Here is a 17,387-nt window from a genome sequence, read left to right as displayed (position 1 = left end):
TATTTATGTTTAGTTCATTTCAGTTTCAAAAAACGTCTTCCTATGCATAATATCGTTGCCTTTCAGAATTTAGGCTGTACATCAGGATTTATTGCTGTGTTTGACACATAGAATGTTAATATTTACAGTCTATGGTTTGACACTGTGGGTCTTTTACCTGCTTTCAGAAAGTGATTTAGGTGGCTTGGATTCAGTGCCATTTTTTTCTTCTTAAGTAATGTAATTTTAGATGGACGGCAGTTGGAGAATGGAAGTGCACAAATATAGGCTGGCCTTTGTTTTCATCATACACATCCATCCCTCGGAAACCCGGGCCCCGTTGGCATAGCGCCTCAATTTCCCAGACTACATTGCTTCTTGCCATATCCGCCATATTGCCTTCGCTTAAACGCGCTGACTGGATCCGCTCGTACCAACAACTGAAAATGTAAGTACAGAAGCAATCATAATTATATGTAAGCTAGGAATATATCGTTTTAATGTCTGTATCTGTGTATCAATTACTGTTCGCATACGAGTTTGCAACTGTTTAAGCGTAGGAAATACGGTTAAAAGAAAGCATATAGCTCACCTGAAGGGATTGGTGCGTCGGCTCTTTCTCTGTTGTTGTTTTTCCCTCTGTCACAGCGACAAAACATTTACGACTTTCTCGCAATAATTTCACGTTAGATATTAGCTTTTTGTATCCTTAGCTGTAATGTTTAAATTAACATTACACGAATAATTTCGCACGCCCGTGCAGTCTTTGTCTGCTCCATAGTGCTATACCTTAAGCTTATTTTGCCTCTAATGTTAGCGTTACGAAGAATAGCTAGCTTCTCTGGGAGCTAGTTAGCATTAGCCGAGTCACAGATTGTATATGTAATCTGTGCGCGGGATTTAACTGCGACTGATATAATGAACTGAATGAAATGTCAATGTATAACGTTAGCTACTCCATGTGTTGCGCTAGCTAGCTAGCAAAACTAACTAACGGTACTACAACTAACAACCGTAGAGAACATGCATCTGACGTTAGTCAGTAGCTAGTTATAACACATCGGGATTGGTTTATTGACATGAATTGCTGATTGCGGTTACGTTAACGTTACAAAGAATATATACGTCACAACGCTCATGTCTGTTGTTTTTTTCTTGACATTTTAAGCTTATTTGAAAAGAAACATCAGTTTGCCCTCCAAAATTTTATTAAATATGGACCACCCCCACTTTTCCCTCTTGTCTGTCACATGTATACAGCATGGCCACACAACTACAGCAATCTGAGTGTAGATTTGAAATTTTGGCATTCAGGTGTCTTGGCTTATCTACATTTGTGTTTTCTAAATGCTATTATGTAGGAATGTAGCACATGCAACATGTAACACATAGCTCACCAGGCCCAATACCTATTTCGGGTTTCCCCTGGTTGACTTGGAGATATTTTGGTCATACATTCCAGCTATGCACCACCCAAAGGTCACATTGACAAAGAGGCAAAAACAATTATTTAAATTGTCAATTGAACTCAATTGAGATATTTTGATTACTCAAGACAGATGCTAGTCCTATTTGTCCTCACTCTGGCTGCGTTATTTGGAAAATTCATTTCTTCTCTAGCTCTTCCTTGGTCGATTGAAACCCAAGAATTCAATTCACTCCTGCTGAAGAAAAATAAATATTTCGTTGCAGGGATTTCACATTGAGGTGTATAAAGCTGTAAATCTTAAGTTTTTAATCATAAACATTTTCATTAATACAAGTTAACACAATTCCCCTTTTGATGTCTTTCAAATATTGCTGTTTCTTGGCATTTCTTTACTTTTAGAAATTAACTCAAATACCCTATAGGGGTTAGACACAATAACAGAAATAGATGTGTAATGTAATCCAGCGTAATAGTAATACATTTAACAGAGACCCAACATATTTGAGTAGCTAGCCAGATGGGAAAGTAGCCCCTTAATTAACGTTGGTAGCTGCAAGAACATTTCCTCTGGCGATGTCATTTTTCTTTTTTCACAATTAATAAACAAATGTGTGTTTATAAAAGAATGGCAATTGCAATAGAATTATATTTAATGCAATGTAGGGGTGGGTGATATGGCAAATATCATGCAGGAAGATGATCCATGATCTTATCGCGATTATTTGTCACATTGGTTTTTAAGACGGTTTTACTTATAAGTTACTGAACATTGCAACCAAACTAATTTCCCTATTTAAAAACAGCATTTTTAACCAAATATTCTCTGGTCTAGCTCAGCTAAAAACACAGAACGGTCAGAACATTAGCATGTCATTCCATACCGAGCCTGCTTATAACCGTTAGGTTACCGTCAACGTTATCTTTACTTCATCTGTCTCGTCTCTGCTCTGCGTGTGTTGTGCAGCCCTAGTTTAGGCTACGGCGATGGGTGGGCGCGAAATAAACCGCGGCCTGCAGCGAAAGTTGAGACAAATTTAAACTTTTGGAGAAACGCAAACCCGAGGTCACTCTGCGGTGGCCTGGTCATGTAATCGGCGATCAGACTTGTTGGTCTGTTTATGAGGCGTTGTGAGCGTCCCGTACAGTAACCGGTAAACCTCACTGTCTCTATGGCTGCCACAAGAACGTTTTAAATGTGTCCTGCGACAACAAAGCACAGTCGCTCTTGTCTCTTTCGCCGTGAAAGGAAGCTGCCTTCACGTGTGCTCGGAAATGTCGAGATCTGAAGGAAAACGATACTTGTGAAATGTATAAAGTCTTCTTGTGCTACATTGGGGGTTTAAAAAGCAACAGGACGTCACACAAACGGGCCATTTAAGCGACGCTCCCACTGCGGCACAACCCTGCAGCGAATCGCTGTACCGATTGATCGAGTGTGACTGAACGCTAAGCCCCACACTATGGGTGAAACGCAAGGTTTCAAACGACCAATAACAGACTGCTAAACGGTGGCAATGTCTGGGGGTGTGCGATCTATAATCCTTGCTCGTCCCAGACTCTGGCTGCTTAAAGTAGAGAGAGAGGGTTTATTACGTTTGGGGAGATTTAGCTGTGGAGCTAATCATTAAGCAGCTGTGCTGCGCCGTTGTATGCAGGGAAACACTGGAGCTATAGAATTGCAAATGATGGACTGTGCACCGATACCACAAACAATCTCGCTGTAAAGGCAGGTCGTGGAGACATTTTGGCAGTTTGCTATCTCATGTCGTCGTATTGCACACCCCTAATGCAAGGATTACATCGAGGGTAATTACCTACTGTCGCCAGCTGTAGAAATGGATTGAATTGTTACACCAGGCTGTGCTCTTCTTTGTCTTTCATGGAAGACATGCTTGATACATTGTCATGCAAGCTCCTGTATTGTTCAGTGCTAATTTCCTAAGCTTCTTGCCCCATGAAATGCACAAGGCAAAGCAAATGAATTGAATATTATCTACAGTATAAGCGACGACTGAAGTAAAAATTAGAAAAAGGGTTTTGGTAGAGAAGTGCGAAAAGTGAAGTCCCATCTACCATTTATTTTCAACCCCAAATTCCCACTTATAGTCGACACCGGAGGTAATCATTACATCCTAGATTTCCATGAAAATCTTAAATTTGTTTTTGTTTGTTTCAGTGTTGCAGTGATGACTCAGACAGTTCAGACCAACGGGGTTCAACCCCTCAGTAAGACCTGGGAACTGAGTCTGTATGAGCTACAGAGAACTCCACAGGTAACAATTCATAGTATATCATTTCATTCACATAAGTGTCTCATTTCGCTTTTTATCAATAAACAGGGTTTGTCCTGGCTCAGATTGGGCCTTTGGGGGGGGGGGACATACATTAAGCGGGGGGTCTGTGGGTTCTCCCCCCCCCAGAAAATCTTTAGTGTCAAACACTTCATTTCCTGCATTCTGATTTTATGCAGCAATTTATGGTGGAAACGTCTTTATTTAAATGAAGGGAAATACAAAGTCCAGGAGGCAGGCACAATTCAAAATATAATGGACTATAATGCAGTAAGGGGGCTTTCACATCAGGGACCTGGGCTTGGATCCGAGTACACTTGACCCCAAAGTCCAGTTTGTTTGATCAGTGTGAGCACTGTGTATTTAAAGGACAATTCCGGCGCAAAATGAACCAAGCGGTTAATAACACAGGTGTACCGAGTCGACCGTTCTCTGGGATATGTTTTCATGCTAATCGAATGTGACCAGTTTTAGCGCAAACTGCTAATTAGCTTAATAAAGCTAGTCGTCGGGGAAGAGGGTAAAGTAAAAAAAGAAATCGCTATTTCTACACCACTAACAAGGCTCACACTTCCACGGTAGCATAATGAGGGTCCCTACATGTAAACAGAAGCATTGAGAACTTTGTAAGTGTACAGACAGTTTATTAAAAAGATAGTTTATAAAGACAGTACCGTTCGGTATACAGGCAGGCGCCATCTTGGGAAAACAGTCATGACCAGTCAAACGCCGTGCTTGAGCTATGTTACTGGTTACACGTCGTTTGACTCATTATGCTACCGTGGAAGTGTGGTGCTATTTTGAGCCTCGTTAGTGGTGTAGAAATAGCGATTTCTTTTTACTTCCGCATTCCCCGACGACTAGCTTCATTAAGCTAATTAGCGGTTTGCGATACAACTGGTCACATTGGATTAGCATGAAAACAGATCCCAGAGAACGGTCGACTCGGTACCCATATGTTATTAACCGCTAGGTTCATTTTGCGCCAGAATTGTCCTTTAACCTGGGCACGGTTGGTCTATACGTGCCTAAGTCCACTTGAAAAGGTGATCTAAAAATTTTTTTAATCGGTTATGAAACTGTCTCAATTTAATACTGATGCCACGATATCAGACCCAGATCCGCTTCGCTGCCACCTTCGACCTGCAGTCGGAGCTCCAGTGGGAGGCTGAGAGCTCCGCGCCCGACAGCCGCTGCTCCTCCTCCGGCCAGGAGCAGAGCTTAATCTCGCTGGACGGTAAAACTGAGATCCCATTAGTGCTAGCTTCACAGCCGAGCGTTCAGGTCCAGTCAAAACAATGAAGATGAGCTGGCTGCATCAGTGAAATATAGCGGGCTGTGGATGAGCCGGCTAAAACCTCTTTGGGGGCGCCAAAAATTCATCTATGCAGGAAAAACCCTGCATATACCTAAAGCACATAATCATTTCATGTCAGTTGATGGTATAATTATCCCTGCAACACAGCAAGGAAGATCTTAAGCTCCTTTATGCTCCTGAAAATAGAACACTGAGGTGTGCAATATCTTAAATGATGACTCTTCAGTTACTCTGGTTATAAGATTTTTAGGACTTTACATAAAAACATCAACAGAGCTGTATCAGTCTTTTACTACTCAGCAAATCTTTGTATCTTTGTGTGTACTAACCTTCATCTCGATCTGTTTTCGTACTGGCACAGGAGGCAATAACAGATGGACTGGAAATAGCAGTGTCGCCCAGGTCCCTGCACAGTGAACTCATGTGTCCTATCTGCCTGGACATGTTGAAGAACACAATGACAACCAAAGAATGTCTGCATCGCTTCTGCGCTGATTGTATCATCACAGCTTTAAGATCCGGGTAAGTTTGACTAGAGTTGGGCAATATATCGATATTATATCGATATCGTGATATGAGACTAGATATCGTCTTAGATTTTGGATATGGTAATATCGTAATATGGCATAAGTCTTTTCCTGGTTCTAAAGGCTGCATTACAGTAAAGTGATGTCATTTTGTGAACTTACCAGACTGTTGTAACTGTTCTGTTATTTGCCTTTACTCATTTAGTCATTATATCCACATTACTGATGATTATTTATCAATAATCTCAGTGTGTAAATATTTTGTGAAAGCACTAATAGTCAACACTAGAATATCGTTGCTGTATCGATATCAAGGTATTTGGTAAAAAATATCGTGATATTTGAGTTTCTCCATATCGCCCAGCCCTAAGTTTGACCATGCAGTAGAAACCAGAAGAGCCTTCTTGGTCCCCTGTAATGGCTTTCAGGTGTCTCATTGTCTTATCCATATTCAGTAACGTGAATAGTAGTGAGTAGTGGCGAACTCTGAGGGAAGGGAGAGCGTCAGACAAGGTCTCTACAGTCAGACAAAGTCTCTACAGTCAGACAAAGTCTCTACAGTCAGACAAGGTCTCTACAGTCAGACAAGGTCTCCACAGTCAGACAAGGTCTCCACAGTCAGACAAGGTCTCCACAGTCAGACAAGGTCTCCACAGTCAGGGCGTTTTCACACCTGTAGTTCGTTTGCTTTGGTCCGAATCAGTTGGTGAGTTTGTAAACTTGGAGCGATTTGCCCTCGGTTTGGTTTGGTTTCACACCTGGAAAAATCCAAGCGTACCAAAATGCGCCATTACAAGTCACGCAGGAACGTCCACTCCTCTTATTGGTCGGGTGTGTCTGGGGGCGGGAGCAAGAAAGTAAATACAGGAAAAAGGTCCTGTGTTCTGGACTAGTGCATATTTCTTGCATCTCCATTGTCAAACCAGCTCATTTCATTAAAATGATCAGACATTGTTTCGCGAGAGACGTTACTACATCTGCTCTGGTTGCCGAGACTTTGCTCTACTGCGCGGTGCCTCCAATTTTAGCGGCAGCTGGTTTGACCACGGAGATGCAAGTGACTGACGGCAAGCTTGACCGCAGTCTATTTCTGTGATAGAAACACTGCAAGCTGCTACAGTTTGCTGCTTTGCTGCATCGCAGATTGTAAACACACCTGACTACAGGAGACATTAGCTCAGACTTGCGGAGTACATATAGTTGGTGCGGTTCGAGTACGGATCACGTTCTCACCACAAACGAACCGCTCCAGAGTTCGATTGAAAGCATACCAAGACCACCTCTTCAGGGAGGTCTCGGTACGCTTGTTTGGTCTGCTTTTGGTGCTCACCCGAGTGCGAATGCCGCGTTCTCACCTGCCCTGACGAACCGCACCAGCGGGACAAACGAACTCTAGTGCGATTCAACCGAACTAAACGAGGCAGGTGTGAAAGCGCCCTCAGACAAGAGAAATCTGGTCACTATTTTATTCGATCACTAGTGGTGGAAGCTAATGTCACTCAAAGTCTTAAGTTGATGGTGATATACTGGAGCACAAACAAACAAAAATGACCTGTTTGATACAGCATTATCGTTTTAAAGGATAGGTTCAAATTTTTTTTCATGCATCTCTTAAAATGGTCCTTCTTGAACAATCAACGTACAGTAAAGGAACAAAGAAATCTGATTTAAAAACTGAATTTGAATGTTTCAAAATGTCTGTCCTCCCTGTCTTTGCAGTAATAAAGAGTGTCCTACCTGTCGTAAGAAGCTGGTGTCCAAGAGGTCGTTGCGTCCAGACCCTAATTTTGATGCTCTGATTAGTAAGTAACTACAAGACGGTTAAAGTAGGTTTAATCACTACACAAAACAATCTGGATTAACTGAAAATTGTGAGTCAAAATGCTGTGAAAAAAAAATATATATATATTCTCGCATTTAGTTTTATTAACTTATCCCATTTCAGGCAAGATTTATCCCAGCCGAGACGAGTACGAAGCCCACCAAGAGAGAGTGTTGGCTCGCATTAGCAAACACAACAACCAGCAAGCCCTGTCCCACAGCATAGAGGAGGGGCTGAAGATACAGGCTATGACCAGGTAAACAGTAATGTCAACCAATGATGCCAACGCAAACAAAAAAAAACTCTGTCTACTCTAATAAATTGAATTTGCATTTGTTTCTGTCAGACTGCAGCGCGGTAAGAGACACACAGTGGAGAATGGTAGCGGAGCTGAGGACAATGGAGACTCCTCCCACTGTAGCAACGCTTCTGTCCACAGCAACCAGGTATGTTGCTATCTATGATGTTTAACACATCGTAACACTATGAATGCATTTTGTGTCCCAGTTACTAATTCTGCTCACGATAAAGCAGGGGATGCTTTAGGGGCGTGGCTACACACCGACCTGTCAATCAGGACAGAGGCTTACCATGACACTGTGTACATTCAAATAGACCTGAGCTTGTTTTTGGGTGTTGTCCATGTTTTTATCTTAAACGTAAACCCTCATCACTGTGTTTTCACTTCATCAAAGTTATTTGGAACACCTTGGTCGCCTAGAAATGTCTTGTTCTGTCAACCAACCAAGCAAGCTAGCTAGCGCTAGCGTTGGCAGCTAGCTTAAGGGAAAGTTTGCCGATTGTCAACCAGCTCTCTGTACTGCCGTACATGCTGACAAACGGCATCAGTCTCTGGAGATCCGCGTTTACCCGCCAGTAGAACTCTGCTGGATTACTCGCATCATAAGGGTTGAAAATCTGCGACTTTCTCTCTTTATTCTTTTATTTATTTTACCTTTTGTTTATACATGTAATCTCATTGAGACACAGGGACTCATTCTCAAGAGACCTGTTTAGCATAGCGCAGAGCCATTGAAACCATACATAACAGTGGCTTAGATGCATCATCCTCCCCAGCTGTGAATATAAGCGTACTTGAATTAGGAATGAGACTGTGTTTAAAAGCACGCTTCTCTTCCTGGTGTGTTTGCATATTGTAGAAAAACCACGTTTTTGAACCTTTTCCCCCAGGAGGCAGGTCCGAGCATTAAGCGCACCAAGACGAGCGATGACAGCGGTCTAGACATGGACAACGCTGCGGAGAATGGGGGCGGGGACTCTGTGATCGATGGTGGTGCCAGCGAAATAGAACTGGTGTTTAGGCCACATCCCACCCTGATGGAGAAGGATGACGGTCACAACAGGTAATGTCACACGCTTATACAGCTCGCAGTGTTTCCCACACATAGAATTATTTGTGGCAGCTCCACCACATATTGATTGAACTGGTATTTTGGTCATGTTTAATGTTAGCTAGACCAAATGTGATAGATAAAATATAGTAGCTACATTTTAAAGCAAATGTTGGAATGTTTTGACAAATGTGAACAGAAAAGAGCCATTCTTCAGCTGTTGTGTATATTGTATTGCATGTTGTTTTGTCTGCACTTTTGTGAGATAAGTAAGAACCCTTCCAGCAACATATTTTAAAGCAAAGCACCTTAAAACAGCATTAGAGTCCATTAAAAATAAGTCTCGAGCACCTAAACACTACCATATGTGGTTGCTACGTACTCATTAACTGTGCCTGTTCCCACCCCCCCCCTGCATGTTTGAATGTTTGTGTGCGTCTACAGTGTGGAGTTTGTCCCTCGCTACATTAAGACGTCCGGTAACGCTACAGTAGACCACCTGTCTAAATACTTGGCTGTCAGACTGGCTCTGGAGGAGCTGAGAAGAAACGCGGAGGCCAGTCCTGTTAATGTGGAGGCAGCTTCAGAGAAACAGTACACCATTTACATACCTACTGCTGGAAACCAGTTCACTGTGAGTGTACACACACCCTTCTCACCTTGGCCTAGCCAATATATCACAGATACTGTATATATGTACCTGCATGTGAAAACAAAATGCTTTTGTCAAGTCACGTCTGATTAGACCTGGGTATCGCCAATGATTTCTAAAGAAACCATTTAAAAAGGGGATGTTGAAAGTAAAACAGGGCGGTATGTTGCTCTTTAGAATCTTGAAATGTAGACGCAGAGGAACAGAGGAAGTAATAAAGGAATATCAGGAAAGTATTTCAACTGTGAAACAGTAAACTGCAGAAGTTGTGCATATGCCCTGCATTTGATTGATTTGATTCCCTCCAGTCTGCTTATCCTTTGAGAAAGAACAACTCTGCTGCTACAGATGAATGTAACCACAAAGACTTATAAAGACTTAAAGGTGCTCTAAGCGATGTTGGGTGAGGTCACTTCTTGTTGACATTCGAAGTATTGTCAAACAAAACGGAGGCTAGCTCGCCCCTCCCTCCTCCTCATCCCGTCCCCTCCCCCTCCCTTCCGTGCTTCCTGAAACAGTCATGAACGTGCATCGTGGAAGTAGCCTACGTGCTAACGCTGCTGCGGTGATGGCTCAACCAAATCCTTCTTGTCGGTTATTGGCTGGAACTGTGTTTGTTTATGTTTGGTGGTGCAGGTTGGCACAGTTTGTTGTTGTTGGCATTTGTGGCGCCTGGGCTGTCTACAGAGACCTCTTTTTTTTTACAGTGTGTTCAGGGGACAGGCAGCTAGCGGATAGTGATGAGATGTTTGCTGTATGTGACAAAAAATCGATTCATAGAATTCCAAAAATCGATTCGTGTATATATATTTTATTTTTTTTAAATTGTATGTCTACTGCAATCACATGGGAAAAGTAACTACATTTACATACTGTGAATTTTTTTTTTTTAAGATTATGTTTTTGGGGGCATTTTCAGCCTTTATTTGGATAGGACAGCAGAAGACATGAAAGGGGAGAGAGAAGGGGGAATGACATGCAGCAAAGGGCCGCAGGTCGGCGTCGAACCCAGGCCCGCTGCGTCGAGGAGTGAACCTCTATATATGGGCGCCCACTCTACCAACTGAGCTATCCGGGGGCCGGTGAATCGAATCTTGAGCCTATAAATCGATATCGAATCGTGACATTTTCTGAATTGTGCACCCCTAGTAGCCTAAAAGAAATGTGTGACATCGCTTAGAGCACCTTTTAAGGATAACATACTGTAGCAGTGGGAGAGGTTCATTAAAAAGGTAACAGGGTCCGAGTTGGAAAGTCTCACGGATGTTTCAACTGTTCACTCTGTTCACAGGTTCTGAATGGTTCCTTCTCCCTTGAGCTGGTCAGCGAAAAGTACTGGAAGGTGAACAAACCCATGGAGCTCTACTTTGCTCCTACTAAAGAACACAAGTAGGCACACATAAAAAACACACACATGCACATACACACACATAGACACACACACACACACGCACACACTCTCTCACCCACCAGTGGGAAGTAAACATGGACTGTGATACACCTGCGCACACAAGGAAACAAGAGGAGAAGAATGTGAGTGTCTGAAGGAGACGAGAGGGGTTGTTGAAACCCTCAAAAGGACTCTTGTAAAAAGAAAAAAAACGTTTTGTTTTATATTCTCTTTCGCTGTGTCTCTTTCTATATTTCTCTCTGTAGAAGGTAGCAGATCAGTACAGCAGCCAGCAGGTAAATTGAGGCGATTATGGGCTGTTGACAATATTTGTAGATTCTCTCCAACTCTGAAAAACCAGGGTCACAGTCTAGCTCAGCAATGTTTTCCAAGTAAAACCATTGTATTATACTGTTATTTGTCTTCAGCAAGGGCCCCTCTGCGCTGATGGGATTTTGGTCTGTACCAGACAAAAGTTGACTGTGAGAGAAACGTGGGGGAAGATCTTTGGTTATCAATCCCAAACCCTGGTCCCAGAGCTCACTGGGACATGTCCGCCAATGGAGACCAAGACCACATGTGTCAAATGTCTTACAGTATCTGAAATTTAGGACCATATTGACAAAATGGGGCCGCAGCTCGGAAAAGGGCAAAATGTGATGCAGAATACGCAGGCCAATGGCAACTGCCCATACTCATATACCACGCGGGTGTGGGCACTTTCAACTGCACACAGCCATTTAACATGAATCTGACATGTATGGAAGCAAAGAAAAGCCATTTAAAAAAAAAAAAATGGAAGTTTAGAGTCAACTGAAGACCTGTTCACTACTGAATACTTCATGTTAAAGGTAAAAATAGTCACTGAATTTGTAACGTTGAAATATTTTACTTTGAGAGCCATGTATTTGAAATAGTTGGGTAGTCAGTAGTCGGGTGACTTGTCGCTCATCTGAACTGATCAGGCAGATCCAGGCTCGATTGATTATCCTTTGGTAGTCTGGATGTTTAAGTTAAACCTTTTCATTGTCCAAATCCAATCTTAGGCAACTTAACATTTAGAATTAACTTGAACTTTTGGATCTGAATCTTTTAGATCTATAGACTTGGTGTTTTGATGTGGACTGGTGTGTCTGAAATAAAGTCGAATGGCATTTTCTGTCTGAATTTGTTGAACCCTAAAAAGTTTTTGGAATTGCACATTACTTTAGAAATGAGTTACTTGACATTTTGAAAAGGGAAATTTAAACACATTCATTCAGACAGGTTTTGAAAGTAAAAAAAAAAATGTAAATGTTACAACATTAATTAATCTGTAGCCATTCAATTTCATAATTAGGTTTCAGTTGATTATGAAATTCAAATGATTATGGCTTTTCTTTGCTTCTAAACTGATATTGGACAGCATTACGCCGCCTTCCCACTGGCAGTTGAAATCAGCTCCGATACGGCTTCGAAACGACCGGAAGTCATTTATTTCCTGTGGAGATTTGCAGACCGCATGCGAAGGTGGGTCCGAACGAGTGCGGTGCGAAACAAATCGTGTCAGTTGCTCGTCCGGATCTGTTAAAAAAAAATTGAACTCTTGCGACAGGCTACGGACGGTTCCTATCCGACAATTCCAGCGGAAGTTAGCGTTGCTATGGTACTGATAAACAAACCTGCTAATGCTAATTGGTTAGCTAGCAACAGACAACGAACTATTGACATTATACCGCTATATCACATTTAACCAATGTGACATGTCAACGTCCTGGGCGACTCTTCTCCACGCAGCAGCCTTTCTATTTCTATCTGTATAAGAGAGGTCATAGAGAATCGTACATTCAGACACTTATCAGTCCTTCTAGTCTCTCCGCCATTTTTGTGAGTCGCTTCCGAAGCTTTTCAACGGTGTAGTACAACGTCCACTGGGGGCGTATTACAGAGCTGATTTCAAGTGCCAGTGGGAAGGCGGCTGGGAAAACCCTGACGAACTTCCGGCAAATTTGAGATTTGCTCTGCCAGTCAGTCTGGCCAAGAAGCCCATTCAAGCCCATTTCCAATTTTTCCAAATCGAGGCACCAATCACAACCGTTGAGGCGGGCTTTACACGATGACGATAGCACAGCGACGGCAAGCAGCTTTTTGTTTACATTCAACATGACGGCCACCGAAGTGCAGCAACCCGTTGATGCCGCTGTAGCTGCTACGTCACCCGGATCGTTGGTCTGATTGGTTGAAGGACTATCCAATTGAGCCCAGAGGCATCCGTTGGTGACGCCTCTTTGGAAATGAACTGTGAATGAACCTTGCCCAGACCTACTCTGTTACAACTGAGAAGGGTCTTGTGTCAACCAAGCTAGGACAGCATAGAAATATTATTTCTATGTTGGACAGTCAACCAAGATTTCATTAGACCCGTCTGGCACAGTGTGACACGCTCTGTAGTGTATAGGGGCCTTTGAGAAACCACCTGTAAGATTAATGTTGAATACTTCAAGGTAAAATGTGCGTTCACACCGACAAACTTGACAGTTTTGTCCAGCAGTGGGCAGTGCAAGCATCTATATAGTGATATGGAGCTACAAAGATTGCCTTTTTTTTATTATTTGTTTTTGCCCGATCATTTTGTAAGTGTTCTCTAAACATTTTTTTTATTTTTTATTATTATTATTTTTTTTTTTTTTTATTACTACATGTCTTTCAAATAAAACTAGAGAACAGTGAAGGTTTGAATGGCTGCGATGTTTTTGTTAGAGAAGGCTACTGTGTGAAACGGAGTCACTGTAACGGAACAATGGGAGCGCTCCAGATGAATGGAGCTCTGGTCACTCTCTGGCCGCCATGCCACCAGTGTGAACGTATGAGAACAATCCAGCTCCACCACCACCACCGCTACCACCAGGGCTCGTCTTTCTGTTCGTATAATACGGCCGGGGGTTTAGTGTACAGCAGAAAAAAAAAAACTCCTGTTGCTGTTGTCTTGATCTGTTGCCTGTAGAAACAAACTGTCCTCTTAATATATGTGGCTGCTCTCTATGGCTTATTCTTTTATAAATGTCTTTTGTAACATGGAGAGGAAGGAGTGTGTTTAATTGGAGGTGGGTCGGGTTGGGAGGATATTTTCGCAGCACCATATACAGTCGGACCATTAAAGTATTCACAATCTCCTCCACTGTCTCCACAAACCTACTCCCTTCACTGTTCAATCCCCACTGACTCGCCGGTAGAGCTGCAACGATTAATCGATTAGTTGTCAACTTTGAAATCAATCGCCAACTATTTTGATAATCGATTTAAGTTTAAAGTTCTCTGATTCCAGCTTCTTAAATGTGAATATTTTCCAGTTCCTTCTCTCCTCTGTGACAGTAAACTGAACACCTTTGAGTTGTGGACAAAACAAGACATTTGAGGGCGTCATCTTAGGCTTTGGGAAACACTGTTTTTTTTTTTTTACTATTTTCTGACCTTTTTAAATACCAAATAATCGTCAGATGAATCGATAATGAATAGAAGCGTTCGTTGCAGCTCTACTCACCAGCAGTTGGTGATTGACAAAGGATCATAATGTCTCACTTCTTAGATGTGAAGAATGCAAATACACTAATCATGAGTGACTGGATGAAGTGTGTCGGCACATCAGCATCTGAAATGAGGCTTTGGCTGCCCACATCAGGTGCTGAAGAATCCCTCAATGCAGTCTTGTCTTGACATATGGACACCAACGGCTGATTTTCACTGTTACAAAAAGTTTTTGGATGTTTAGTTCAGAAGCGGCATTTGTTCCACGAAAAGCTGGAAATGTTTTCCTTTTCTTGTCAGTGATGTCACATGTTTGATATTTGGCAGTACGGTTCTAACGTAACTCATTTATTGAATCCAAGAGTCACAACACCTGCAGCATTTGAGAGGCAGTGATGAAAAGAAACTAGCGTGACCTTATGATCAGAGCAGTTTTGTCACATTCCCAGATAATATTTCACTACATAAGTAAAAAAAAAGAAAAGAATGCAGCCCACTTTATGATTTCACTGGATTCTCTTCAATTCAGGACAGTTTTGTCAATATTTGTGAGAATGTACTACAATTTCCTAAACCTAGAAACTACCACTACCCTTAATGCGAGGTCCTTGTCAGCTTTTTGTGGAGCGTTCAACCACATCTAAACGGTCTTCATCGGTGGATGAGTTTTGTTCAGTTGTCTTATTAAAAAAAAAAAAGAAAAAAAAAAGAAGTGGACTGTGAGTTATGAATTTTGTCAAACTAGAGCTGGGCAATATATCGATATTATATCGATACCGTGATATGAGACTAGATATCGTCTTAGATTTTGGATATTGTAATATCGTGATATGACCCAAGTCTTGTCTTTTCCTGGTTTTAAAGGCTACATTACTGTAAAGTGCTGTACTTTTCTGAACTTACCAGACTGTTCTAGCTGTTCTATTATTTGCCTTTTCCCCACTTAGACATTATGTCCACATTACTGATGATTATTTATCTCAAATCTAAGTGTGTAAGATATTTTGTTAAAGCACCAATTGTCAACCCTAGAATATCGCAGCAATATTGAGGTATTTGGTCAAGAATATCGTGATATCTGATTTTTCTTCCTATCGCCCAGCCCTATGTCATACTATTATCAGTTTGCTGTTCTACCTGTTAGTGTGCCAACTCAACTAAGCCTGTTGATGAATTCAGTGTCAGTGTAGCTGACTCATTATGAGGGACCCCCACAAACTCAAGCGTTGCATCAGGTTTGTAGCTTTAGGAATCAGAAAGCGGAAAGTTCCACAAACTGAACTGCACAACTCAGTGAAAACGGCTTCACTTCCGTGTGTGTGTGTGTGTGAGAGACTGTATTTTGCATCTTTTTATTTGAACAATAAACCTGAATGTGTGTGTGTGTTTAACATGGAACATATGTTCTTATTGTTTGGTTTTATAAATCACAAATAAAGACTACAGCAATTTAGGGCCCCCGCTCCCCCCGCTCCCTCTGCTTTGGCCCGCCAAGGCATTTGACATGCTGCTCATGCTTATTCTCTTATTTTGAAAGTGCTGTAAAATCCTAACCGTAATGACTACGAAAAGTACATTTTGTGCAGCTAAACAGTACTTAACCCTTGTGTTGTCTTCCCGTTGACCATGCAACTTCTTGTACTCCCAGGTAAAAAAAATTAAAATGAACTTTTTTTTTTTATGTTGCTGGCGATTTTTTTTCTTCAAGATTCCTTTTTATTTTTTTCTTCCACTACCACCGGATTCACCACCAACATCAACTTATTACCGTTAGTTTTACACTTTTTTGTTTTGGAATTCCTAATCAGTAAACCTCATTTATCTGAAATTATACCTCATTTTTGAGTTCCAAAAAATCTGAAATGATGAACTGTATTGAAAAATAGTTACGATGTAGTGGATACTCCCAGACTGTCACAGTTTAGTCAGGATACTGTTTAGAAAGCGAGAGATTTCATAGTTTTTTCAAATGCTAGAAAAAATAGAATAAAACACCCAGAATTCGATGAAAGTAGTGAACTGATCTTAAATTTGACGTGCGATGAGCGTCGTATGTAACCATCCGTCTTATTTTTTGGGGCAATTTGGTTGAAAGAGACCAAAATTTCTGATGCGGAAACTTTGAAAACGGGTCCAAAAAGTGTTAATCTGAGTTTTACAGCAACGTAAAGCACAGTGCTGGGAAACTTCCCTATTAAGTTACATACGTAAGTTTTATCTACGAAGAATTACGGTATTCTCCAACATCTACATTTATTTTTGGCCCGTGGCCTTTCACCCAGATACATTTTGGCCCTTCTTAGGTGGGGTCATTCAAAAAAAGGATTACCTATTAGTATAAAAATATTCAAATCTATATTTCCTTTGTCTCACTTCTACCTTTTTGTCAAGTTAAGTTCCTATAACGGCGTTTAGAGACGTGCAGTTCATGTTCAAGATAACATTCAGCTAGGCTTGTTGTGTTCCTCATTTCTCAACATTGTTCATGTCTAATGTCTAGTTTTAGAGCTGCATGGATTAATCGATTAGTTGTCAACTATTAAATGGATCGCTATCAATATTTTAAAAAGCAATTCATCGGTTTGAGTCATTATTTAAGAAAAGAAAATCTCAAAATTCTCTGATTCCAGCTTGTTAAATGTGAATATGTTCTAGTTCCTTCTCTCCTCTGTGACAGTAAACTGAAGATCTTTGAGTTGTGGACAGAACAAGACGGATCGAAACGGATCGACATTTTTCTGACATTTTATAGACCAAACAACTAATCGAGAAAATAATCGACAAAGAAAATAGTCGTTATACATAATGACAATATTAGCTAGCTGGTAGCTTGGGCATGTTTTCTTGTGGTCTTTAATAAATTATAGACATAAGCTTAAAGGTCCCATGGCATGAAAATGTCACTATGAGGATTTTTTTAACATTAATATGAGTTCCCCCAGCCTGCCTATGGTCCCCCAGTGGCTAGAAATGGTGATAGGTGTAAACCGAGCCCTGGGTATCCTGCTCTGCCTTTGAGAAAATGAAAGCTCAGATGGACCGATCTGGAATCTTCTCCTTATGAGGTCATAAGGGTAAAGGTTACCTCCCCTATCTCTGATTTGCCCGCCCAGAGAATTTGGC

The 17,387-nt window shown here is 41.5% G+C and overlaps 1 protein-coding gene across 2 annotated transcripts; it reads left to right on the top strand.

Annotated features, from left to right (window-relative positions):
- The first annotated feature begins 370 nt into the window (after positions 1-370).
- Positions 371-13,818, top strand: rnf2 (ring finger protein 2). 2 transcript variants are annotated; one of them, XM_078265008.1, is made up of 9 exons: positions 371-427; positions 3,585-3,681; positions 5,379-5,539; positions 7,264-7,346; positions 7,490-7,622; positions 7,713-7,812; positions 8,558-8,730; positions 9,163-9,352; positions 10,662-13,818. In XM_078265008.1, exons 2-9 carry the CDS (start codon positions 3,595-3,597, stop codon positions 10,761-10,763), a joined length of 1,029 nt encoding a protein of 342 aa, XP_078121134.1. In that variant the 5' UTR covers positions 371-427; positions 3,585-3,594; the 3' UTR covers positions 10,764-13,818. The 2 variants fall into 2 exon arrangements, with proteins under 2 accessions (XP_078121134.1, XP_078121133.1); XM_078265007.1 differs by having other exon boundaries at positions 3,585-3,682; positions 5,374-5,539.
- The last annotated feature ends 3,569 nt before the right edge of the window (positions 13,819-17,387 follow it).

This window comes from Sander vitreus, chromosome 12, assembly GCF_031162955.1.
Source record: "Sander vitreus isolate 19-12246 chromosome 12, sanVit1, whole genome shotgun sequence".
In the NCBI taxonomy this organism is placed as follows: Eukaryota; Metazoa; Chordata; class Actinopteri; order Perciformes; family Percidae; genus Sander; species Sander vitreus.
The sequence above is the reverse complement of the archived record's forward strand: the minus strand, read 5'-3'. Positions and strand labels throughout refer to the sequence as shown.